This window comes from Dipodomys spectabilis, unplaced genomic scaffold (genome assembly GCF_019054845.1).
Source record: "Dipodomys spectabilis isolate Male_0828 unplaced genomic scaffold, ASM1905484v1 ptg000032l, whole genome shotgun sequence".
NCBI lineage: Eukaryota > Metazoa > Chordata > Mammalia > Rodentia > Heteromyidae > Dipodomys > Dipodomys spectabilis.
In genome coordinates this window covers 24,488,055-24,514,632 of record NW_024870709.1, presented here as the reverse complement: position 1 = coordinate 24,514,632, position 26,578 = coordinate 24,488,055, and the positions used below count along the sequence as shown (strand labels likewise).

Here is a 26,578-nt window from a genome sequence, read left to right as displayed (position 1 = left end):
TTAAAAAATATTTATTTTAAAGTATCTAGGAAATTAATTAGTTATGGTCTATATTGCAAATGAACTAATAAAGAGATGTTTTGTTTATGTTATCTTGTAACTTTTTAAAAAATTGCTTCTTAGTTTTATTGTAAAGGTGATGTACAGTTACAGAAGTCAAGTACTGAGTATATTTCCTTTCGAACAATGCCACTCCCTCCCTCATTCTCTCTGTTTTTCCCTTTCCAATTTCCCTCCTCCCCCACCCCCAAGTCGTATACTTCATTTTTAAGATAGTGTCCAATAGGTTGCTGAATTGGTTTGCCCTTTGTCCCACCATTTCTGTGCTTTCCATTCCCCTCCTCAAATCAGATAAACTTATACACAAGACAAAGGGTACAGAAGTAAAAAACAAAAAAAACAAAACAAAAAAAAACAGTGGCATAAGGGAATAAACCAAAGACAAAAAGGAAAGAGAACAGCAAACAGTACAAGATAAAAACCTCTTGCTTTGGGCTGGGAAGGTGGCTCAGTGGTAGAGCGCTTGCCTTGCATGCATGAAGCCCTGGGTTCAATTCCTCAGCACCACATAAGCAAAAAAAAAAAAAAGCCGGAAGTGGCGCTGTGGCTCAAGTGGTAGAGCGCTAGCCTTGAGCTGAAGAGCTGAGGGACAGCTCCCAGGCCCAGAGTTCAGGCCCCACAACCAGACCCCCCCCCAAAAAAAAAAACCTCTTGCTTCCATTTCTTGGATATAAAATGATAAACATCATTTTCTATGATTGTATGCACTTAGCTATTGAATATCTTGTAATCCTATCTAACATAACAGTCTTGATCGTATCTGGCTCTTTCACTAGAGTTCAAGGTCCGAGGCAGAAAGAATTATTAGTATTATTACTTCATCTTCTACTCCCCCACCTCCAAGCCTTTAATAGTAGGCCTGTGATCAGTGTTTGTTTAAATTAAAGGACCACAGCAAAATTCAATTTCCCAACAAATAGAGATGCAAATACTTACCCCATCCGACCAATGAGATGAAAAGAATAAAATGAGAAGGAAGAGGTTTCATGGTCCTGATTAGAAAGAAGTAGAGCTGCACCGCATTCAGTCCGTTCCAGGTAAATGTCACTAACAGGAAATAGTGCAGTAAGGCAGCAAACACCGTACAGGAGGGATTGGGGATGTCAACAGTGTCCGTTTCAGGGATTATGTTAGTAGAGGGAATATTAGTGTTAGTATCATTTGTGTTCAGGTTCTTGTTTTGGGTATTTTCGATTCCAAACACAAAGAGGAGGTTGAAAATCAACATTGACACGCACAGGCTCACCATCACCCAGGTTACTGAGGTTTTTCTGACTTTCCTGGAGAAACAAAAATCAATCATCAGTTTCACAGTGCTAGCTACTCTCCAAGTATGGCTCCTAGCAAGCTCTGATTGCCAGTATTATCCTTTCCCAAACCTGCTTTGTGCCTTCATTTAAATAACAGAATGTACCAGAAAGCTGACATTCATGACTGATTAATCCATCATGCTGAACAATCGTTAAGGAACACGGTGTTTTCAGGGCCCACAACAACTTAGACATTTTTAATAACTATAGGGGGAAGGAAAGAAAAGAACTTTTTGGACAAAATTATTAACATGTTTGTCTTAAATCAATGTAGTCACAAGATACAGTTCTTAATCTGGATTTTTTTTGTAAGGAGGAAGTTTTGTTCCAAGATAAAAGAGCCTAACACATGTGGAAGTCATAACACAGCCCTCACGGAACACTTCTCAGTGACTGGCACTCCTTGAAGTTGTGAGCATACAGGGAAAAGCTACTGTGCTGCAGAAACCACATGGAAGTGCTCTGAAGGTATAGTGGTGGGAAAAGATGGCCCCATCCTAGCATCCCAACCGAACCTTGATTTTCAGCCCAGTGACCATCTGACTGCAATCGCCAGGAAGACCTCAAAAAGACCAAAGGATGAATACTTCTGACTGAGCCTAATGAAGCCATAGAATTTTTAAAAATTGATTTCTTCATATGTGTGTATATGTATCATTTCATTTATTTAGTTAGTTTTGTTTGTGTAGTACTGAAAAATCAAATCCAGAGCCTCATGAGAGGCAAGCATTCTGCCACTAAGCCACATTCCCAGCCCTGATATCTCTAAGTTTTAAGAATTTATGTAGTGTATGCAAAGGCATACACTCTAAAGACAGTTATCCACCTCAAAATAGAAGCTATGTCACAGTAATAGATGAACCTGCACTGAATGTAGAGAAAAGTCTCTTAAATTTTTAACAATTTTTTTTTTTTGGCCAGTTGTGGGGCCTGAACTCTGGCCTGGGTGCTGTCCCTCAGCTCTTCAGCTCAAGGCAAGCGCTCTACCGCTTGAGCCACAGTGACACTTCCAGCACTTATGTGGTGCTGAGGAATCGAACCCAGGGCCTCACGCATGCAAGGCAAGCCCTCTACCACTGATCCACCTTCCCAGCCCTTAACAAAAAATTTTTTGAGGAGTGATGCTGGAAATTGAACCCAGAGCTTTGGACATACTAGGCAACTACATGGTACACAATGCACAGAAATTACATTTTTCTTATTCACTAAAAAGTTTTAAATTAAGGCTAATATACACTTAAAATGAGCCACAGCAATGTGTTTGAAATAGAATTATATAATGTTGAGTTTGATATTCCATTTAAGAAGTGAGCCCTGGAAGTGGCGCTGTAGCTCAAGTGGTAGAGCGCTCGCCTTGAGCTGAAGAGCTGAGGGACAACGCCCAGGCCCAGAGTTCAAGCCCCATGACCGACAAAAAAAAAAAAAAAAGTGAGCCCTCCCCCCCCCAAAAAAAGAAGTGAGCCCTCCCCCATAAACATTTTAAATGTTTTTTTTTCGTTTGTTTCATAGGTATTCCTCCTAGTGCTATTCATCATAATTTAAGTAAACTAATAGTTAATAGCTTTGGGATATCCTATGCATAACATAATTTCAGGTGACCTTTCCATAAGACACATGAGTCCTCTAAGAGCCCTCTTTCAATAACTAATGGTTGGAACTAATGTTCCAGAGATTACTTTGGAGAATTCGTGCTGATTGTTAAGCGGTCAACATATTGTGATCGGTTGTCTTATTGTAAAATATGCCTGAGAACTGTTCCTTGGTTTGAAGCTGTAACTTCTAGGTTGCAGAACCAAACATTCTTCCAAAGGACCACTCCCACCTAACCCTCATTTCACACTTACCTAATGTCATTGTAATGAGAGACAAGTTTTTTCCTCTGGTTTTGTCAATCGATTGGCTTTGTTTCCTAGTAATTTCCCAAAGGCAGTGTGAGCCTGTGTGTGCTGTGCTGTGTGGTGTGGAGGAGGGATGCAGTATATATAGAAGGCTGGCTTGGGGATGCGTGGCATGGTGCACATATGAGTCCTATGCTGGCCAGGTAAGCATCTTCAGACTTGAAGATAGTTGATTCTCTTCACTATGTAAGTACCATTTTCCTTACTGTTCAAAGGCAGTTACATCTTAATGACACATTATAGTTCTTTGGTTCCTGTGGCTTACAGTCTTAAAGTAATGAAGTTATAAAAATCTCTATTCAGTACTTATCAATATGTATTTATTATATATAGCCTTTTGACTCTTGTGGATGTCCTCTGCAAAATGAGTGTGTGGAACTCTTGACTTCCCTTCTAGTTCAGGACTGTGTTCTGCTGAGAACACACATGGAGCACTACACCGGGATAGTGATTTCTCTTGTGAAAAGCACCTCTTTCACCTCTTACCGGGTAACAATCTGAAATATGATTGTCAGAGCCAGACCAGCAATGGAAAGGGCACATCCCAAGGTGGATAAAGTGTCGAGTGACTCCGGATACTGATAATTCCTTTTGAAACTCTGAAAAAGTAGGTTGATGCATATTTTTAAATAACCACTCCTAAAACATCAATGAAAGTCAACATCATCTACAGTTAGGTTGGCCAAATAACATCATATTCTATTGATCTCCATCCTAAATATGATACATCATAGGTACTGTGGAATAAACATGTCTACTTCTCCTTAGAAAATTCATAGTGCTAACATTCCAAGTGTCTTTTCATACCACTGCATATTAAAGCTAACATTTCTTGCTTTTAGTTTCTACAAATGGAGCATTTCTCCTTAGAAAATTCATAGTGTTAACAGCCCATTACTAGGGAAAAACATTCCAAGTGTCTTTTCATACCATTGCGTATTAAAGCTAACATTTCTTGCTTTTAGTTTCTAGAAAAGGAGCAGTTAAAAGCTTCTTTTCTTTCTTTCTTTTTTTTTGGGGGGAGGGAGTCCAGTTGTGGGGCCTCAACTCTGGGCCTGGGCTCTGTCCCTCAGCTCTTCAGCTCAAGGCTAGCGCTCTACCACTTGAGCCACAGCACCACTTCCAGCTTTTTTTTTTCTGCTTATGTGGTGCTGAGGAATCGAACCCAGGGCCTCATGCATGCAAGGCAAGTGCTCTACTACTGGGCCACCTTTCCCGCCCCAGAAACCTCTTTTCTTAAAAGGGACAATTCTGGGGTTAGGGACTTAGCTCATTGGAAGAATGTTTACCTAGCAAGTCCAAGGCCCTGAGTTCAGTCCTCAGCATCAGACCAAACAAAGTGAGAGGCAGACTAACAACTTTCAGAGATATAAAGATGGTGTGTACAGTAATTATTCAATTACTTGTAAGGGCACTTTTTTATGGGGCAGCTTTGCAATTAAAAAGTTTTAAGGAATACACAGAGCAACTATGAGAAAAATTTTTAAAAATTTAAAGACTATGCATTTTATATTTTCTTATAATTTGAACAATGCCAATTGAAAAAAGCATTAGTTATGCCAGGTGCCAGTGGCTCACACCTGTAATCCTAACTATTCAGGAGGCTGAGATCTGAGGATCATATATCACAACTGGCCAGAGCAGGAAAGTCCATGAGACTCTTAGCTCCAATTAACCACAGAAAGAAATAGAGTTCTGGCTCAAATGGTAGAGCACTAACTTTGAACAAAAGATCTCAAGGACAGTGGTTCAGGTCCTGAGTTCAAGTCCCAGTACCAGAATACACACACACACACACACACACACTCACCTCCAGGTAACTAAACTGTTCGTACATGTTTAAATATAGGTTGAGACTCACATACTGTGTAGCTTTCCTCTGGCCATAACAACTTCCTAACTTCAGTAACAGTGTACAGTGTTTATCAATTCCTCTTCTACACAGAGGCTTTCTTTCTTCCCATGAGGAAACAATGAAGTGCTAATTCAATCTATGCTAAATCCATATACAATACCTTCCTTTACCAGCCAGCACTTTTTCAATTCTATTTACACTTGAGTTTTCAATTTGAGAACCTGTGTAAGCTAAATTTTAAAGTTAATTCCAAATTAGTGCATCCTAAATATGAGTATAAGGAAAATTCTTCTCTGAAAAGAGATACGATAAACCTTCTTACCATTAACACAGCAAAATTAGTAGTGTGGTTGCACTGACAGCCCAAGAATTCATCAGTTACATTCCCTTTTTTACAGCCATATGTGTCCCAATTGTTTGTCGACAGATTCCAGTAGACACAGGCATATGAATAAAGTTGGAATACTTTTTTGTTGTACTGTGAATTAATAAGACAATTACAATCACTGATATTTTAATGCTTCATTAGATAGAAAAAATTAACAGAATAAGATAGTCATAAGAGAAAGCAGTTAAAATACATATTTAATATTAGTACCCACATTGTAGATTGAGCGAAAAATTATGTAAAATTCAACTTAGCTAATTTTGTAGCTAAGGTAGTTTTACAAAAAATATGTATGAGGATAGATTTAAAGAATCTTTCTTCAAATAATCTTTCAGAAAGATTTTCTGGAGATTTCATTTACCCAAATTATCTTTGCTTTTATAATTAAGTAACGAAGAGCCTTATTTCTGTACATGTAAAAACTCACCGTTGGGTTAAAGACCATTTCAACAGAAGCATCGTTCTCATTTTCACCTATTTTGCCTGAGATAATTTTTTGACTGAAATTTGATTTAGTCATAAAAGTTTTGGATTGGAAAAGCTTGTTGTTTTGATATACTACAAAGCCAAATTTTTTAGAAATAGCGTTATCTGTGGGGAGAAAGAGGACATTAAAATCAACACACAAATCTTGGAGTAAACAGGAAGCAGTTTCATGTCATTATTAAACTGCATTGGTGCCTAATATTTGTGTATAGTGCAGTAAAAATTGTTTACTGGTGAATCTTTACTTAATTGCAATATAATATGTTGGTGTTATAAGATATTATATTATGCATATTTTGTGGACATCTACCAGTACTGCCTCATACCTACACGATAAAAGAAATTTGATTTTCTCTACAAACTTATAAATAAATACACGGGTGGCTTGCAAGCATATAAAAATATATTAACTGAAATACGGTAGATTAAAGGGAGAACTCAACAGTGTAAGTCCTTAGAAAGGTAAAGTTAAGCAAAATAAAATATTAGGAAGTAGGTACTTGAAAAGGGATTGGATGTTATCATGGGGAAAAGAGTAGATGGATGAAAAGGAGAAGAGGGAGAAAATGTACTCAAGATTCCAGTATATATACTATAAAATTAAGAAGAGTGAGGGAAGGGGTGAGTAGGAATGTTGAAGAGGTGACAGTAATTAAGATACATTGTATTCATAAACTGCTTTGTTAAATGATAAGAGCTTTGGAGAACTACTTAAAGATATAATGAAAGGAAAAGTAGGTGAAAAAAAGAAAACAAAAAAATTAAAGGCATTTTCTGATATACTTGATCAGACAGATAATAAAACTCCCTTTTTCAGAAGAAGTCTTATTCTATAGCTGGAAAGAAAGAATGTTGCACAGAGGCACCAAGAAAGATGAATGTGAACAGACAGGCCTTGCTTCATCTGTTAAGTCCTATTCTTTGTCCAATCACGTTTCTACACAGTTGTCCATGTTTGATCATTCTGTGCAGTAGAGCCTCTATAAAAGCCCCAAAAGAAAAGGTTAGTCAAGGCCTCAAAGGTACTCCAAGGCTTCAGGCACCTTTGCAATAGCTAATGGAAATCCCTAAAAGGTAGTGAGCCTCTACCCTCTCGCTCTGCACTCTTTCGCGCACACCTCACATGTGTATGTATCTCTTCATCTGTATCCTTTGTGGTGTACTTTGTCATAAACCAACAAACTTTTTTCTCAGAGCACTGTGAGGTACTGAAGCAAACTAATTAAAACCCAAGACGAGAGTTATGGGGACCCCGATTACAACTGATTTTACATGCACTCTTCACAATTTTCAAGAACATATGTGTACCTAACTACAGTTGGCATGCTGTACAATCCTGAACTACTTCTTCTTACATGGAATGTTATATTCTTTGTCCTATGTTTTAACAATGAAAGAAGTGACATAGGCTGACACATACATTTACTGTGTCTTGCTATTCAGAAAGCTCCAGTTTTCTACATGAGCAAGGCATGGTCTTATACACTTGTAAGGAGATCACTTGGGTGGCAGGGGCAGATGATCCCAAGTTAGAGGCCATCCTGTGACACATTGTCAGGTCAAGGCCAGCCTGAGCTATCTAGTGAGAAACAGACCCCCCCCAAAAAAAACAAACAAAAATGTTTATACTCCTAAACATGTTGTACACGACAACTGAAGACAATTTTATCTGCAACTTTTTAAAATGTGCTTTCGGTCTAATCTAGACCTGTGCCTCCTAATAATGTTTTTAACCTATTCAACTCTATTGTTTATTTATGGAATAAAAAATAGATTCCTTTTTCTAAACACACAAAACATAAATTCTAGGTGCACCAAAGACTTAAATGTGAATAGAAATATTAAAACTATTCAGGAATTTACTATGATGACTTCCAGAGAGGGAAAGTTTTCTTTAAGAAAAACAAAGAGTACCACTTATACAGGGAAAGAAACACATTGGAAAAATTGATACATTATAAATTAAAATTTTGGCAAAGCTCCAAACATAAAGAACTAAATGAAAACTACAGACCAAAGAAAACATATTAGCAACTTACTTGTCAAAAAGATTAGTATTCAGAATCAATGATGTTTTCAGTGATCAAGAGGAAAAGAGAAAAGCAATGAACATCCTTGCTTTATGTTGTTTTCTAAGACAGAGTCTCATTACTATGAACTTGTGATCCTTTTACTCCTGCCTCTCAAGTGCTAGCATCATTGGCACACACCACGATGTCTGGCCAATGGTTTCAAAATATAGAAATCTAAAACAGAACCACTTTAGCAGGGTTTACTGTAGAAATAGATCTGTATGAGTTGAACATTTCAATTCTGCTACATTCCAAAGAGGATTAGAAAAGAAAAAGTACAATGTAAAACAGTAGAAATGAGATTTCTGCAATATATCAGATATACTCAAGCCGGATATACTCAAACCATGTTATTAAATGTGAAAATAAGTAGATATTACTTCTCTCTCAGTGGATTTGAAGTTATGAATTCCATAAATTTGGGGGCATTAAAAATGTAGTAAAGTTTGAGACCAACTTTTTCTGGTTTTGAGCAAGATCTGAAGTTCAGTCTGTCCATTTGGATTAAGTGTGTTCACATTTTCTGCAAATATGGAACCAGAAACTAGAGAATCACTTGATCCTATGAGAAGGAAAAAAATTGGAGTGACATTGATCAAAACAAAGCAAGCATAAAATATTACAGTGAAATCAAGTATGCAATTATAATTACGATAATACAATTACACAATTAATATATGCTGAACAGTCTACATTGTCACGAATAGGACATTATGATTCAGAGCATAATGCTTTTAGCTCTTATAAGCATATGAGGCAAACAGCTCACCTTTCTGTACCGAGAACCGAACGCTTTCAGAATGCTCATGAATTCCAGGATTAAAGGACTGAATTGCCACATTAGGTTCCACCACTGACTCGTTGTTCAAAGTCAAGGAATAATTTTCCATTTGCTCAATAAGCCTGCATACAATGAAACATAACAAGTTAATATTTTAGAGGTTTGGTTGTAAATCCCAAGATGTCTGTTTTCTACCACTTTATAGGGGAAAGGCATGAGCATAGATCTTACATGGTCACAATGACATTGACTTTTGCTCAAAAATACTTTCTCTTCTTCAACATAGTCTTGTTTTAATACATATACAGTCTTCCCACTTTATTGACAAATTTAGTATTTACTATATGCAGTTTTGACTCCACCCTGAGTAGATGCTGGTTATAATTATGAGAAAACTGGTCACTACACATAGAAATATCACCTAAGGAAAAATGAATTGTGTAGGCAGTGATTATGTATGAGAGTGCTGACTGCTCATAATATTAGAACGCTAAAGCAATGTAAATGTCCTGTAGAGCAGAGATGTGACTGAACAAAAGCTTGCTCACATAAGACAGTAATCTAAGCTTATGATATATTGATATTTATACGTTGTTGTTGGGGGGGGGGGGGGGGGAGGGGGCTTGAGCCCAGGGCCTGGGCACTGTCTCTGAGCCTCTTTGTGCTAAAGGCCAGTGCTACCACATTAGCCACAGAACCACTTCTGGTCTTTTTGTGAATGGTTAATTGGAGGTAAGAGTCTCACAGGGACTTTTCTGCCCAGGCTGGCTTCAAACTGTGGTCCTAATATTTCAGCCTCTTAAGTAGCTAGGATTACAGGCGTGAGCCATCGTGCCCGAATGATATTTATATTTTTAATTGTTTATAAAGTATCAAGTTACAAAAAGTTGTCAACATATTATGTAATTACATACATATATGAAGTTATGAACATGTACATACACAAAAGATAAAATATCTAGAATATGTACTAACAGGCAAATGAAGGTAGGATAATTTTAAGAACTTTCTCATCATATATTTTATTTTTCTACAGTGAGCTTTCCACACTTAACTGTGAAAGGAATTTAAAAGCACCAAATCCCAGTGAAAGGTCTCTATGAATAAAACTCCTGAGTTCTAATACAAATACACAACAAAAGTCATCAAAACACAGGAACCAGAGGGAACAAAAAAATTGGATTCTGTTTCTTTGTTTCAATGTAAGCAGGGAAAATCTAAATGATACCTAATCAAAACGTACCAGAAACTGAGGAAATGAGAGCCGAGATATGTAATGCAATGATCAGAGTTGGAAAAGTCCTTTTGGTGTAGAGGTTGCTCACATGGTCACGCTAACCAAGGCTAGGGGCATAAGCTCAAATCTAAATCAGCTCAGGCCACGAGTACTCCTAGAATCAAGAGGTAATATATACTATTCCTCCTATTAACAAGATCAAGGGGAAAGCCAACAACACATAGGCTGTCAGTGTGACTTAAGTAAAAGAGTTCCTGCCTAGCAAGCACAGGCTCTCTTCAAATCCAACTACCAATGCCAAAGAGAAAAAAAGTCAAAAGATTCTGTCTGTATTCCAGAGGAACCAGCAAGTTACTGCATTCATGAGAGAAACAGAGTCCCCTTTATTTACTTTAGCACAGGAAAGTAAGTAGCACTTTGCATGTCATCTTACTAAATTGAAATGTACTTACGTGGTAAAGGCATTATTAGCATCAGCAGTAGCTACTTGAAAAATATCCTCTCTAACATCCAGAAGTTGACTGACTGTGCTTACAGCAAGCCTCTTGGCCTGGAAAGGGAAGGGCAGTGGTCATCATAGAAGACACATTTGTTAACATCATCATGATGAAGTATTATAGTTGGAAGGAGCATCACTAGAATGACAATGCAAGGAAATTTCAAAACCAGTATTTCAGCTTGCTTGCGATATATGTAAGATGGCAGTGAGAACCAGTAGAGGAAAAAGTGAGAATATACATCAAGCTAATGAATTAGGAAGGTCAGCTCTCTGAATTGGACCTCATAGTACTGTAATGTTTTTTACAGAACTCCCTTCAATCCCTAAGAACACAAAAACAAATGTTTGAATACAAAAGTGGGACTAAATAAGAAAAGTGCAGGGATAATTGTTAAAATGCTATAGGTAAGGGCTGGGAAGTTGGCTCAGTGGTAGAGCGCTTGCCTTGCATGCATAAATCCCTGGGTTTGATTCCTCAGCACCATATAAGCAGAAAAAAGTCGGAAGTGGAGCTGTGGCTCAAGTGGTAGAGCACTAGCCTTGAGCTGAAGAGCTGAGGGACAGCGCCCAGGCCTAGAGTTTAGTCCCCGTGACTGAAAAAAAAATGCTACAGGTAGCTATAATTAGCAAAATTTATTGTGCGTATTTATATAAGTAGACAATATGTAGTTTTCTTACATTTCAAAGATCAGGAGTATGGAGAGAAGGTCTTTGGGAATTGATTATATAGTTATCTGTTTTTATTGGCTGTTTTTTTCTATAAATTCTATATTTGGAGGCCCTAAGTTTCTTCAAATTCTATTTTTACTAGTTTGTGACTTGAATTTTCAAAGGCTCTTGAGTAATATAATTTTTGAAATAAAAAATCTAAGGGGAATGAAAGAAAGGGACCATGGATCACCATGGGTAGAGGCTGGGTCAGTGCAGATTAATGGCTTATCACTCTGCTCTGTCATTGGCAAATGTTGAATGTACTGATTGTTTTCAGACATTCTAATTTAGAGGGCTATCAAATTAGAAATGTATAAACTAGGCTTAAGTGTTGGTGAAGCGTAAGGCCAAACTCCAAAAATACTAAAAACAAAGAGACCAGAGTCTAAGATAAGTGGTAAATTGTATGGAATTCATTGGAACAGAACAGGGTTACTGAAGGGAAATGTAATGGACAACAAAGTAATAAAGTAAAAAAGACTTGCTTATTCTAGGACTTTTTGGAAAATGAACATAAGAATCATGATTATCCCAATACACAAGGACCCCTTTTTCAATTTCTTTGAGCACCCTTCCAAAAGAGTATTCTGCCAAATGGACTAAAGAAATTTAAACCATACCCAAATCAGGTCATGGGATAAGGAGTAGAGTTTGAGATCTTTCTTTTACGTCTCTTACCCACTTGCTTTATGATTGCAGCACTGGGAATCAAACCCTGGACTTCACGTATGCTACAGAAAGATGCTGCAGCCATGAGATGCAGACCTAACTGCCTTTGACTGAACGCCTTGAGTTTTACCTCAGATGTAGCTTTTCTGGATTCATTGAAGATCTGTCCAACCACATTAGAAGCAGAAGTGATGTTCTCAGCAGTTAATTCAGTAGTGTTAGATGTTAAAATCTGTACCTCTATAGAAATATTCTGAGATTTTGTTGCAATATTGTCTATCTGTTAAAAAAAATGTTTAACTTTACACTACTATTTCTAAACACATCAGAAGCAACTGCCAGTGAGTAAGTGGAAATTTAGCTGACCTCAGACTCCTGAATAACACACCCACCCAGTTTTTAGTGTTTCTTTCTTTCATTGTATAAAGAATACAGTACTGCAGGCCAACTATTTTCTGTCTTTTTTTTTTTTTTTTTTTTTTTTTGTCTGCCATCATTGATTAAGCATCATTGGTTGTCTCCGAGAGAATAAAACTGTATCAATATATATCCAGGGACAGGGCTAGTTTACTGCCATAAATCCCAAGTGGAAATAAGCACAGAAATTCAGAGTAAATACTTAGAATTGACATGGCAATTTTATACAGTTGGATGCAATAACTTTTTTTTATAACACAGTCTGCACTTCATATGTCATTTTCACTTTTCTAACGTTATTTTTACTGCCTTCTACAAACTATGAATTAGAATTAGACTTAGCAATGAATTAGAAAAATGTTATCTAGCTTTTCAGCGAGGACAGTCTGGGAAACACTGGTGTAGATAACCTCCCATATGACAATGTACCACAGGGTTCTGTGTTGTGAGACCAAAACATGCGAACCCATGCAGTCATTACTGCAGTGGAGTGTCAAGACTGAATAGAGCTCAGTTATTCACTAGATGGCAGCATTGATTCAAAAAACTCAAACCCATAGTCACACTTGAGAACACATCAGAAACAATATGCATGACCTAGAAAGAAATACGCATTGCGTTCAATAATCAGATCTTGGCTATGTGCGAGTCACTTTCTTAATTCTCTTACACCCATTGAAGGCTCAGAGAGGTTTAGAAGCTAACCCAAAGTGCACACCGTTTGGAAGAGGCAGCGTTAAGAGTCAAACACCTCTTTGTCAAACTCTAGAATCTGTATTCAGAGGATGGGCAGCCACGCACATCCTGACTTCTCTCCCTACCACACCGACAACACTGTGACCATCTGTGATTAGGAAGCCTATAGGATAATGTGGATTTTAAAATTAAGAGCATTGGTCAACTGGGCTGAACAATTTCTCAAGACTATATTTTTCTATAAGCTGGTGCATTAATACTTCTCTTTGATGTTTAAGATTTTTGTTGTTGTTGTTGTTGGTCGTGGGGCTTGAACTCTGAGCCTGGGCGCTGTCCCTCAGCTCTTCAGCTCAAGGCGAGCGCTCAACCACTTGAGCCACAGCATCACTTTCGGTTTTCTGGTGGTTAACTGGAGATAAGAGTCTCACAGACTTTCCTGCTTGGGCTGGCTTTGAACTGTGATCCTCAGATCTGAGTATCTAGGATTACAGGCATGAGCCACTGATGCCCTGCTTTTAAGAATTAATTATGATTAAAGGCACAATATGTATGAAGAATTCCATACAGTACAGAAAAGTCCCCAACTTATGGTGATGCTTTGCTTTACTTTTGTTTTTCATTATATTGGTGCAAAAGCAATACATATTCTGTATTAATTATTGAATTTGAATTAGTAAATTTTTCCCTGCCCAGATTCATAACATTAGCTGGTTCTGACGGGCCAAAGGACATACTTGCTTTTCCAGGCTTTCCAGATTTTCATTGCAATTTCCTCTTGTTACATTTTGTAATATTATCTCTCCATAAGGAGAAAAAGTACACAAACGGATTGCTAGTGGTTTGCCCGCTTTCATAGAGAGAAAAAAGAGAGAACAGAGTTACATTTTGTAAATTATACCTGCTGTATTAAGCATTATGAAATATTTCAGATAAATGAACATAACAGGCACTCATAAGGTCCTGGTCCAGTGCTTTGTGGAGTACATGTAGTAAATAAAAATACAGTGAAGTCCTCTTTTTATTTTCTGAGATCTTAATCAAAAGGCCAGAAAAATAAGTGTGAAGTAAGGTCATAAATTGTTGAGTAAGCACTTAAAATTAATAAAGAAAAGATGCATACAGGATGGAGCAATTCAAATTATTTATTTATATTCCAATAGCAATAGTACTTATATCATAATAGCATTTAAATCACAATATTTATGTCACAATAAAATGTGAAATTCTCCTTAGGTTTATTACTGAAAGCAATTCTACCAAATATTTCTGTAAATGATCCAGAACTGGCTGCAAGAACTCTGTAAGAAATGTAAGGTTATCTTCAGCATTGATGAGACAGTAGTTAATACCAAAAAATCACAAGTATAATAATTATGAAAAATAGCAAGATTGTCTTTAGCTAACAGGAAAGAGATGTAAGTTTCTAAAGACTACTCTTAGAAAATACTGTCCATTGTGGTCTTGAAATAAAATAAATTATCAACATCCTGTATATTACTGGGTTATATATATTTTTAATCTTTTCTTCCTTTACCTTGAATAGTTAAATTAATTGTTAGTGTTTGAAACATTCTGGGAATGGTTTATTTTGAAACAAGTTTTTGTTTTTGTTTTGTTTTGTTTTGTCAGTTGTGAGGCTTGAACTCTGGGCTTGGGCGCTGTCCCTGTGCTCTTCAGCTCAAGGCAAGCACTCTACCGCTGGAGCCATAGCACCACTTCATACTGGGAATGGAAACTATTATTTGCACTTTTTTTTAGATCTGACAAAATTAAAGGATATTCTAAGATGGATAATCAAAATGACAAAGGAGACAAAGGAATGCTGACAATAAAGAGTCTTAACTAATTCCATCACTGCTTCAAGGTATGGTACGAATATATAATATAGATTAATTTTAGTAATTGAGACAAATTATATAACTCAAATAGCAATTATTCACCTGATCAAATTCCAAGAGATAAAATAAGATGAAAAATAACTAAACCAATTAGGTAATGGCTAGGAGGAATTCACAATCAAATAATCCATTTTAAGCTTCTTTTGAAAAATTAAGATAATGTGAAATACTATCATAATTTTGAACAATGACATCATCACAGTCCTTCAGTCAGGCATTGGTACTCAGAAGGCTGAGATATGAAGATTGGGTTTAAAGCCTGCCTGGGTGGGTAAATCCATAAGACTCTTATCTCCAATTAAGCATCAAAAAGCCAGAAGTGAAGCTGTGGCTTGAGTGGCAGAGTGCTAGCCTTTAGCAAAAAACCTCAAATATGGTGCGCAGGCCCTGAGTTCAAGCTCTAGGACCAGCATATACACTCATACACACATACACACCACCACCACCACCACCACCGCAAACCACACACACACACACACACACACACACACACACACACACACACACAGAGTCTTTCTTCAAGTCTTTCCTTGATACTTATTTCATGGAGTAGTGCTAGTTGGAGTGACAGTAGTGATTCTGATTTTTAAATAGGAGATTTGGGGGAAGCACATACCGTTTAGTGTGTTGTAACCACAGGTTTGCACAGATGGCCCGTATCTTCCCACCGGAATTCTGGCAAAATTAAGTTCCTGATATGTACTATTTTCACAGAAATTAACTGTAATGAAGAGAAAAGGGCACTTTTTAATGATATTTTACTGCTCTTTTTCAGAGTCAAAACCAGATAAAAGGTAAAGTTCAAAACCTTCACAATGAAATTTGAAGGCTAATAGAAAGCTTATAGGATGAATTGGCCTGCTGGAAACTTCTATATTATCCTATAGAGTTAAGTTATTGTCATTAAAATAAATAGCCTATCATATAACCAGTTCTAGTTGAAATGGGCATAATCTATGCTCCCATCAGAAAGAAGGACATTGCCCCATGTATAAGGAAATAGAAAGATTTGGGAAAAATCATATTAAGTGAAGTAAGCCAGAGCCAAAGAAACATAGTCTCCATTGTTTCCTCATTTGTAATAATTAGTATATGTCTAGGATAGTCCTAGCAAAGGATCACAATAGCTCAGTAGCTATGTGCATATGACCATAGTAAATAATGTTAATTGAAATAAACTCCAAGATTTGAAACGAGAGGCTTTTTTTGTTTCTTTGTTTTTGATTTTCAGTATACTGTGTGAACTTCTTTCTTTTTTCTTTCATTTTCCACCTTCAGCTTATCCCCTGCTGCTTCTGTTTTTTATTTTGGTATCCTGTGTCTTGCATATATGTTTGACTGATCTGGGGAAGGGAAGGGGAATAACAAAATGGTGAGACAAAGGACAAAGGGTGAGCCAATGCAACAGTGACACTCACAAGACACCATGCTGGAAATGAACTTCACACCTTACAGGGGAGGGGAGTTGGGTGGGGGGAGGAAAGTGAGGGTAAACAAGGGAGGGGGTAACAATGTTCAACAAGAAACATACTCATTACTTTAGGTAAGTGTAATCCCTCTTACATCACTCTTAAAATTAAATTAAATTCAAAACAAAACCCCCACTAGCTTAATTAATTTAACTCTTCCAGAAAAAGGAAGAAAAGACAAAACTTCATATAAGTACACACTTAGGAAGATCCACCGTAACTTAAGTTACAGACATTACACTGGGACATTTTAAGCCCGATAATATGCCATGTCAAAATGGGAAAGAGCCTACGGGAAGCATATTACTCATGGCCCTGGATGAGACATTGAAACCAGCAGGAAATACACTTGGAAACTCTATGGAGGAAAAAAACTTTGCAGGATACGAAGTGTCTTGATTATATAGAGCCCCAGACTAAAACCTGGCTGTCGCTATGGAGATAATCAACACATGTTAATGGTATCATCATTGGGTACAGTGTGTGGAAGATCATTAACCGAAACTTCCAGAAGTCTTGCTACTACTCTTATTAACAGAAAGATTACCTAGACCTCACCCTAGTATTACCTCAAGTAACTCACCAATTGTACATCTCAGCCCTCTCCACTCTTCTGTACAAATACATCTTCCATTTTCCCAGGTTCCACCATTCCTACAGAACTGCGTGGTGGTGCTTGTTGGGGGAGAAAATGTACCTGAGGAAAGAATAAATAAAGTCGAACGACTTCCTTGTTTTATGTCTGTGGCCATTTTTTGTTTTGTATGTAAAATACTTTGAGTATCATTGCTAAGAAATATCCTTTGTACTAGTATCATCAACAAAAAAGAGAATCAACAAATATTTGCAATGCTTACTAGGTGTTGTGAATACTAAAAACAAACAGTCGAAAGACACAAAACCTTGACTAAGGAGATTAGGATCCTTTAAGGCAGAAGAGATTTTATGGACAATACTGTAAATAGATTATAGATAGCTATAGATTATTTTGAGAAAAACCAAATACAGTTGGATGATGTTAATGGGCATGATATAAAGGGCAAAATCACAAAAGCATGGAAAGTTCTGATGTGTCCAAGAAAAGCATTTAGCATTTAGCTTTGTTTCTATGTGAAACAACAGGTACGCAAAGACCAGCCAAGTAGGTTTATGACTGAAGGGTTCTTAAAGTAATGGAAGGAATGTCTTCTAGGATGATTCCTCAGGCTGTATGGGAAGTGGATAAAGCAAAAAGACAAGAAAGGCCAGTTAAATGAAGATCTAAACTGAAGTATTGGCTCTAGGAAAGATGGGTGTCATTAGATTCAGGAAACATGCAAGACATGATTGTAAGGATATAATGACTAGCTAATAATGAGTCAAGCACACTGGGCTGTCTAAGTTGCTGAGTGGATGATAAAGATATTAAATAAGCTTAATAATACAGGAGGTAGAGTTCTCATTCTAGCTCTAACAAGGTTGGACATTTTGGGGGAGGTGGTATTAGAGTTTGAACTCATGGCATCACATGCTGGAAGGAATCTACCACCTGAGCCCTGCCCCACACAGCTTTTTGTTTTATTTTTCAGATAGGATCTCTCACTTTTGCCCACAGCCAATCTTGGGTGATGGTTCTCCTTCCTTGACTTCCAAAGCAGCAGATAATAATTTTAAGCTCTGAACAAAAAAATAAAACCTACTTTGAAGGTATTAGACAGCTATGAATAACAGACAGAAATGAAAATATATTCAACATGTACTAAATCTTTCCATTAGCAGCTCTACCCAAGCTATGTGACAAAAGTTCCTGAAACTTAGTCAGGCATCAGTGGCTCACACCTGTAATCCTTGCTACTCAGAAAGCTGAGTCTTGAGGATGTTGGTTCAAAGCCAGCCTGGGAAAGTGAGACTCTGATCTCCAATTAACTATCAAAAATCTAAAGTGGAGCTATGGCTCAAGTGGTAGAGTGCTAGCCTTGAACAAACAAAGCTCATGTCTCAGGTCCTGAGTTTAAGTTCCAGGACTGAAGGGGGAAAAAGTTGCTGAAATAACGTTTTAGGTGGTTCAAGTATGAGAAAAGGCTATTTCAGATTCCAGAGCAACTGGAATTTAAGAGAGATATCTCAGAGTGGAAACAAGGAAAAAAGGCACCAAAGTCTGGATAGAAACTACAAACTTCCTCAATATCTGGAGCAGGAAGCCAGTGGCTCATGCCTATAATCCTAGCTACTCAGGAGGCTGAGATCTGAGAATTAGAATGTCAAGCCAGTCTAGGGAAGTAAAGTCCCCAGGAGACTCTTATCTCCAGTTAACCACTCAAACACTGGAAATGGTGTTGAGGCTCAAATGATAAGAGTGCTAACCCTTGAATACAAAGAAGCCAGGGACAGCACTCAGGCCTTTAGTTCAAGTTCCACAGCCAAAAAAAACCGAAACGAAATGAAATAAAACTATCTTTGTTGCAAGTAATCAAATCATTGAAAATTTCAGGTTATCTCTGATACAGCTACTAGAATTAATAAATAAATTAACAATATTAAAACTATATCATCTTTGTTACACATTAGCAATAATTGAAAAATGCAATTATGGAATGATTTTTATTTAAATTTGCATCAAAAATAGTAAAACCCAGTAATCAATTAACCAAATATGATCAGACCTCATTATTAAGAAAAATTTGGAAATATCTAAATAAATGAAATATATATGCCTATACGGATAAAAGGCATAAGTTAAGATTCTTTTCTCCTCAAATAAACATATTTAAAGTGCTCCATTTGTCATAATATGAATATACAAATTCATTGTTTCTTGTTATTTTCTTTGCAGATTTCTGAACCCTTGTTTTCTGTATGATCTATTCATTTCTCAAGAAGGATATCAATCTGTACATGTATTTGTATTATTTTGCCCAGTATTACTTCATAAATTTTGAGCCTGTGCCAACTGATGCTTACAGGTAAAGAAGCATGGATTTTTCATGCTGGATTGTTCCTTCTATCACAGAATAATAAGCTCTTGTTCTTCATAATACTTTTTGTCTTTAAGTCTGATTTTTGATATAAATATTACAAACTCAGTTTGCCTTTGACTACTATTTATCTAGAATTGACTTTTATCATCTTTTGCTTATCACATAAAATGCCATTAATTGTATAACACTTCATGTAATTAGTATGGTTTTTGGTTTGGTTTTAATGACATCCAACATAGTACTTTTTAAAATAGATGAACTTAATGTACTTGAATTTATTATCTTGACTTTGTTCATATTTCTAGTGTTTTATTTTGGTGCCACACTTGCTTTGTTGCATCCTGTGGTATTATTTGTTTTCTTTATTATATTGATTTTTTTTTTAGTTTTGTGTGTGTGTGAGCACGTGCCGATCCTAGGGCTTGAACTCGGGGCCTAGATGCTTGCTCAAGGCTATACCACTTGAATCACAGCTCACTTCTAGATTTTTGGTGGCTAATTGGATGAACCACAGCTCACTTCTAGCTTTTTGGTGGCTAATTGGAGGTGAGAGTCTCACAGATTTTTTTTCTGCCTCTACTAACTTCATACTACTATATTCCAATCTTAGCCTCCTGAGCAGATAGTATTACAGGCATGAGACACTGGAGCTTCATACAGGTTTTATTTAAAGTAAACTTTACTAAGTATTATTAATGAAATAAGTCAATAAATTAATTAAATACTTTAATAAGCTTTTCTTTGCTGGTCCAGTATGGCATTTACATTGGAAATATGAGATATGACTGTTCATACAACTCTTTGTTTCGGTTTCCAGGTAGTTGAACTTAATGATTAAACCTACTTCAGTCTTTTATATTTGACAACCTCAATCCAAAGGTCCAGTGTAGGATAATGGTATCTATTGAAGATATAATTTAGGGAGTGGAAGAAACTATGCTTTGTAATGAATAATCTAAAAAGTTTGTAAATTAGAAAATAGTAGTCAATATGTGAGTGTTTACATTGATTTAGACATTGTCTTACTACATATTTAACATCATCATTTATCATCATTGTCTCATATTATCCCAGTGAAACAAGGTTTATTCATAATAAGGATTAAGACATAGGGAAAGTGAGGCACAGAATCAGAAATGTTGAGCAACTTGTTTAAACATTGAGTAACTTGGTGCAAGTTATTCAGCTAGTTAAGTAGCAATTCTAATAATTAATCTAAGGCAGTCTGACCTCCAGGCCTTTCAACACTTACTTGCAAGTGTGCAATTCTAACCATTGTATTTGATAAAGACCTTTCATAATATCTGTCATGAGAAACCAACAGATGATAGTCATATTCATATTTCAAGTAAAGATATCTAATACCTAGAAATCAAGGAATAATCCACCCAGCCCAGATTCCAGCTTCTGAGTTTAAGATAGTGACTTTTAAAATGATAGCAACACTAACCCATCTCTGATTCTGTTTTAAAAATAATCCTCAACTATCAGTCAATTTCATAACAAAAGGTAGCTCTCAAACAAAAACCTCTTCCTTTTCATACCTATTTAGAAATAGGTATGTGAGGGAGCAAAATGTGGAAATGGTATGGACAGAAGAGATTTATAACAGCTGGACTGATACCAAATAGTATTACAATTGCATTAAAATCCAGTTTCCTCCATCTAGAAAACACTTCTTTGGACTTTTTTTTAACACCTCCAATACAACTATCCTCCAGGATTGGTAACATAAATTACATTTTTAAGGACTGCTCTGCAGAAAGCACTGGGATTGCATGAGATTAAAAAAACAAGTATCTGAGCTGGTAACTCTCACCTTTAATCCTAGCTACTCAGGAGGCTGAGATCTGAGGATCTTGGTTCAAAGCCAGCCCAGGCAGGAAAATCTATGAGACTCTTATCTCCAATAAACCACTCAGAAAACTGGAAGTGGCATTGTGGCTCAAGTGGTAGAGTGCTAGCCTTGAGCTGAAGAGCTGAGGGACAGTGCCCAGGCCCAGAGTTCAAGCCCCACAACCGACAAAAAAAAGGGGGGGCTGGGAAGTTGGTTCAGTGGTAGAGTGCTTGCCTCACATGCATGAGGCCCTGGGTTGGATTCCTCAACATCACATAAGCAGAAAAAAGCTGGAAGTGGCGCTGTGGCTCAAGTGGTAGAGCGCTAGCCTTGAGCTGAAGAGCTGAGGGACAGCACCCAGGCCCAGAGTTTAAGCCCCACGACCGGACCCAAAAGAAAAAACAAAACAAAACAAAAACCCACCAAGTATCTGTGGGCAGATTATTTTCTGAGAAATAAGACATTGTCTTTGACCTCTCTCAACAGCTCACATTTTCTACTGACTGAGAATTATTAGGACTATTCAGTTTGACCTTGGGTTCTGGGGATGTTTCAACCTACTGATGTCTCTTGTTGCACTGAGGAATAACAGAACTGCCCTATGAGAAGGAAGGTTAGAATGAATATTTGGTAAGAGACGTAAAACCAGCAGAGAGCAGGAAGTTCTAAGAAGCAGAAGAGGCCAAATAAAATATGATTAAACAAGGTATAATAGCATTTTCAATATGCCTTGCAGTTAAAATGACTGTTAATAGACACTAAAGAAAACATGCCTGACCATTGTGATTATAAACATCTATCTATGTTTACATTAGTCTGGATAAAGGTGGAATATATCAAGGGAAAGGAATACAATAAAACTTGATTATGTTTGCATTTTATATTTATCAATGTAAGGGGACACCAAAGCTATTCTACATCTTGTGTCGTAAGTCTCTTGCTAAAGCAAACATGAGGCCAAGATGGGGAGACTTAATACTTACCATTGTTTTAATATGAAGAATACCTAATATAAAAAGGTTGGAGCATAAAAGCATCCTATAGCACTTGATCATATGGGTAAACAAAAGAGGCCGCACAGTTGGAAAGATCTTAATGTAGCCAACAGTCCTCATTATAGAAATGGAAAGAAAATAATCCAGTAAACAAATAAGAAAAAATATCAGTGATGAAAGCCTTGACCAAATATATATATATATATTTGATGATGAGCATAACTCTCTCAAAGATCTCTTTGAGATGGTAATTTTCAACCTCAAAGATCTCTTTGATATGGTCATTTTCAACCTAAAATCTAAATCATTGAAGGAGTTATTTGTGTGAAACTTGGGTGAATAGTGTCCTAGGTAAACTGACACCACTGGGGAACTTTAAGTCTAGGGCTCTTTCTGGAAATTGCAAAAGTTTTCAATAGTTTTGAAATTTTTCTTTGCCAAAGGAAACTTTAAATGGAAGAAATCTTGCACCTGAGAACAAAGATGGAGTTAAGTATTGCCCTAGACAATCTCATGGTGATGCTTTGGTGAAAAAGGTTATTATTTAATATTTTCATCAATGATATGCAAAAATGACAGAGTACTCAAGCAATTCTGCAAGAAATCTTATCCACTCCCATGGAATGCTGTCACATTTATCAACACCAGAGCCTTAAGCTGTGACCTTTTAATTGGAGACTTAGAGATAGCCATTTAAAAAAAAACTCTACTACATAAAATATGACTAGCATTTTGAAGCTTACATCTTGACCTGTTTATTCATATTAAAGATAATGATTGATTTCAAAAAATAAAAAGGAAAAGTTACACTTCGAATAATTAAAGTTACACTCTGTTATGGATGTGTGGGGCTATGATCATGTGAATTATCACTCTATTTCATGTAATCAGGTGCCAGGATGCACACTGTAGTTCTGGACTAGATGAACTTACTAATTCTAGAAGGCTGGAGGAAGCACTTTGTATGATCTAGTTGTAAGTGGCAATGTATGACAGTCACTCCACAGCAAACAAGCAAAAAAGTATAGATACCAATGGAGATTCAGAGCACCTCAAAGATGAAACCTCACCCCTAGTCTACACTAGTAAGATTGTTTTAAAAATTGTAGCTCTCATTGACTTGAAGACAATATGGCTTCCCAAGGAGCCTAATGACCTCACAAAATGACAGAATAGTGGTTACTGCATGTATTGAGAATTAGGAGCTTCTGCCCTTGCTGTTTCAATAAGAAGGGATTAATTGATTGATTTGGGTTTCCCTTCTCAAGAACTTGGGGAATATGTTTGTACTTTAAGTGCATCCTCTTAAGTCTTTGACTTTTATGTACTTTTTTTTTCAATAATGGGTTTAACCTTAGGGCCTCATACTCAGTCTGTTTGCCTGGTTCAGTTCTCTACCATTTGAGGAATGCCTCCATTTTTACAGCTGGAGTCTTGCATAGTTTTCTGCCCAGTTTGGCTTCACACCATAATTCCTCAGAATCTCAGCCATCAATGCCAGGGTTACTTTCTACCCCCATTCTGTATTCCTCTTCCTTATATTGTTTTTGCACTTTGGTCCTTGTTTGAATGGTTCTATTATAGCCATCTCCTTCGTAAGGGACAAATTTCCCTTTAAAAATAGATGTTATAGAAATAAAGGAAGCAGAAATGGAAAAGACTTCTGAAATATCTGTTGTTTAAATAAGATCTTATAAATTCAATGAGTTTAACAGGGAAAAAAATCCTGAATTCACAGGCTTGGTTCTTTTTAAACATGAATTAACTATTTCACAAACCTTAAGCCACCAAAGCCATGTTTTCCCAAGTTTAAATTTGATTGTTTTTCTTCGATATTGTATTATAGCTCTCTAAATGCTCTCGATTCAGTATTTTTGAGTACTATTCCTTGGAGCTTGGGAGAGCAAGGAAGGATCCATCATCAGCTTCCACTTCATCAGCAGCCAATATGTGCCCTGCTTTGCTCTCAGCAGGAAGTCTTGGCTGGCAGGCTCTGTTCTGCAGCCATGACCTACTCAGAGAAGAGACTGGAATCTCCCGAAGGATATGAGTTGCCTCTATTAACCCAGTTTCTTTAGAAACTTTACCAGCTTTCTACAGGGAGGAGTGTTCCATGTATCCAACTTTGAATCCCTTTAGGGTGACCCAGAAAGGGCCTCAGCCCAAGGGAACCAGTATTAAGGTCACTGAAAGACTCTGGTATGAGGCCTTGCAGGCTTTTCTTCAACATTATGTTGTTTTATGCTGTCCTTTCTCCCCTTTTTTCACATAGCTTTGACATACTGCAGAGGATTAACAGATACATTAATAATCAGAAAATATTTTTTAATTACCTTAATTTTTAAGTAGTTTTTTTTTTCTGGTCAGTCATGGGGCTTGAACTCTGGGCCTGGGCACTGTCCCTCAGCTCTTCAGCTCGAGGTTAGCACTCTACCACTTGAGCCACAGTGTTACTTCTGGTTTTCTGGTGGTTAATTGGAGATAAGAATCTCATGCCCTCCCCCACGGTATAACCCCTGCTTTCACTGTATTTGATGTCGGTATAATTTGTGGAGGGGAAGGGAAAAAACAAATCGTTTAACTAGAGATACAGGTGGACCCATTGCAACAATGAAATGTACAAGTCGTTATGTTGAAAATCGAACTTTACAACTTTGGTCGGGGGATGGCGGGGGATCGGTTAGGGGGGATGGGGGAGGGGTATGGAAAGGGATGGGAAGGGGAAACAAAGGAGGAGGCAACAATGCATGATAAGAAATGTACTCATTACCTTGCCTATGTAATTGTAACCCCACCCTACAGCATTTTCACAATTAAAAAAAAGAAAAATGAACTTTACAACTCTGGCTAGGGGTGGGGGCGATGAGGGGGTGGGGTGGGGGAGTAGGGATGGGAAGGGATGGGAAGGGGCAACAAAGGAGGAGGCAACAATGCTTGATAAGAAGTGCACTCATTACCTTGCCCATGTAATTGTAACCCGTCTGTACGGTATTTTCACAATTAAAAAAAAAAGCTCAGGGACAGCATTCAAGCTCTGCGTCAAGCCCCACAGGGGTGCATAATTTAATAAATAAAAAATAAAAATATAATATAATAAAAAATAAACCCCTCCCCCCAAAAAAGAATCTCATGGACTTTTCTGCAAGGATGGCTTTGAACGGTGATCCTCAGATCTTAGCCTCTTGAGTAGCTAGGATTACAGTTGTGAGCCACTGGCACCTGGCTTAAGTAGTTTTGTCTATCTGGAAAGCAGAAAGCTTACATGGAAACCCAAAGATGGTCTTACAACTCTACTGACATTTCTAAACTTCCTTGCTGAAATGAAGGTCCATTCTGCACATTTGATTGTGAGTCTGTGCCCATAACAACCGTTCTTAGATTCAGCTATCCCCATACATAATATTAATAATTGTAATTATTGCTCATATTATGGATCAAGTTGAAAGAGCAGAAAGAAGCCAGTGCAAACATTTTCACACACATATTTATATATACACAGCCTCCTATTATCCGTCAATGGGCTCTTGTCTTATATTTCATAAATGGCCTTGAGGTTGGCACTATTGGACTGGAAAAGGTACCTCCCAGCATTGATACAATAGGAGGAATAGGAGGCAGAGACAGAGGTTCCATTCTCTCACACAATCTCTCAGTGTATCTCTCTGTGTCTTGTCTCTATCTCTCTGTGTCTTTCTCTCTCTGTCTCTGTCTCTCTGTCTCTTTCTCTCTGTCTCTCTCTGTCTCTGTCTGCCTGTCTGTCTGCCTGTCTGTCTCTCTCTCTCAGGTAAGTGTAACAGGGTAACATTACCTCTCTGGATTCTTATCACTATTCTCCAGATGCTGAGTCCCAACACAACAGCCGTCAGCAGCCCGCACGCAATGGCCACCAGCACCCTCAGATGACAGGTGTGGAAAGAAGGCATGATGAAGCCACATCACAAATCTCCTCGGTGAAAAGAAACAGGCTTCTTCCTGTGCCCTGACGTTTAACTACAAACTATATAAAAATAACCCCTTGTCTCAGAGATCCATAAGGCAGGTGTCTCATATTTTAGGGGTTTTGAGATTAGTTCAGCAGAATAGAATTTAAATCACCTAATAAAAGGTGCACTCGCTGCTTGCAATATCCACATCCTTCACTGGAGGAAATATGAAAAAGGTGATTGGTGTTATAGGAAAGGGAAGACAACTCAGTGCAATAAAGCTGGGGAGGGACTAGCCTAGAGGGTCAAAGGGTGAATTACCCAGACCTGTAAGAGAAAGAAGGAGAGGAACAATCAAGGAGAGAAACCAAAGAGGAAGTCCAGGAAGGTAGTAGATCCTGGAGGTCACCTGCAGTTCAG

At 37.4% G+C, this 26,578-nt stretch overlaps 1 protein-coding gene across 1 annotated transcript in view; it reads right to left on the bottom strand.

The window, feature by feature from the left end:
• Window positions 1-26,158, bottom strand: part of Adgrg7 (adhesion G protein-coupled receptor G7) — a 33,589-nt gene extending 7,431 nt beyond the window's left edge. Inside the window, exons 1-12 of the mRNA XM_042676754.1 lie at window positions 26,044-26,158; window positions 17,030-17,143; window positions 15,594-15,698; window positions 13,814-13,926; window positions 12,097-12,246; window positions 10,540-10,637; window positions 8,839-8,972; window positions 8,527-8,631; window positions 5,939-6,102; window positions 5,446-5,601; window positions 3,755-3,867; window positions 997-1,340 (exon numbers count right to left, since the gene is read on the bottom strand). Of these exons, the coding sequence (XP_042532688.1) occupies window positions 997-1,340; window positions 3,755-3,867; window positions 5,446-5,601; window positions 5,939-6,102; window positions 8,527-8,631; window positions 8,839-8,972; window positions 10,540-10,637; window positions 12,097-12,246; window positions 13,814-13,926; window positions 15,594-15,698; window positions 17,030-17,143; window positions 26,044-26,158 (1,711 nt within the window). The remainder of the gene's footprint in view (window positions 1-996; window positions 1,341-3,754; window positions 3,868-5,445; window positions 5,602-5,938; window positions 6,103-8,526; window positions 8,632-8,838; window positions 8,973-10,539; window positions 10,638-12,096; window positions 12,247-13,813; window positions 13,927-15,593; window positions 15,699-17,029; window positions 17,144-26,043) is intronic.
• Window positions 26,159-26,578: the final 420 nt, after the last annotated feature.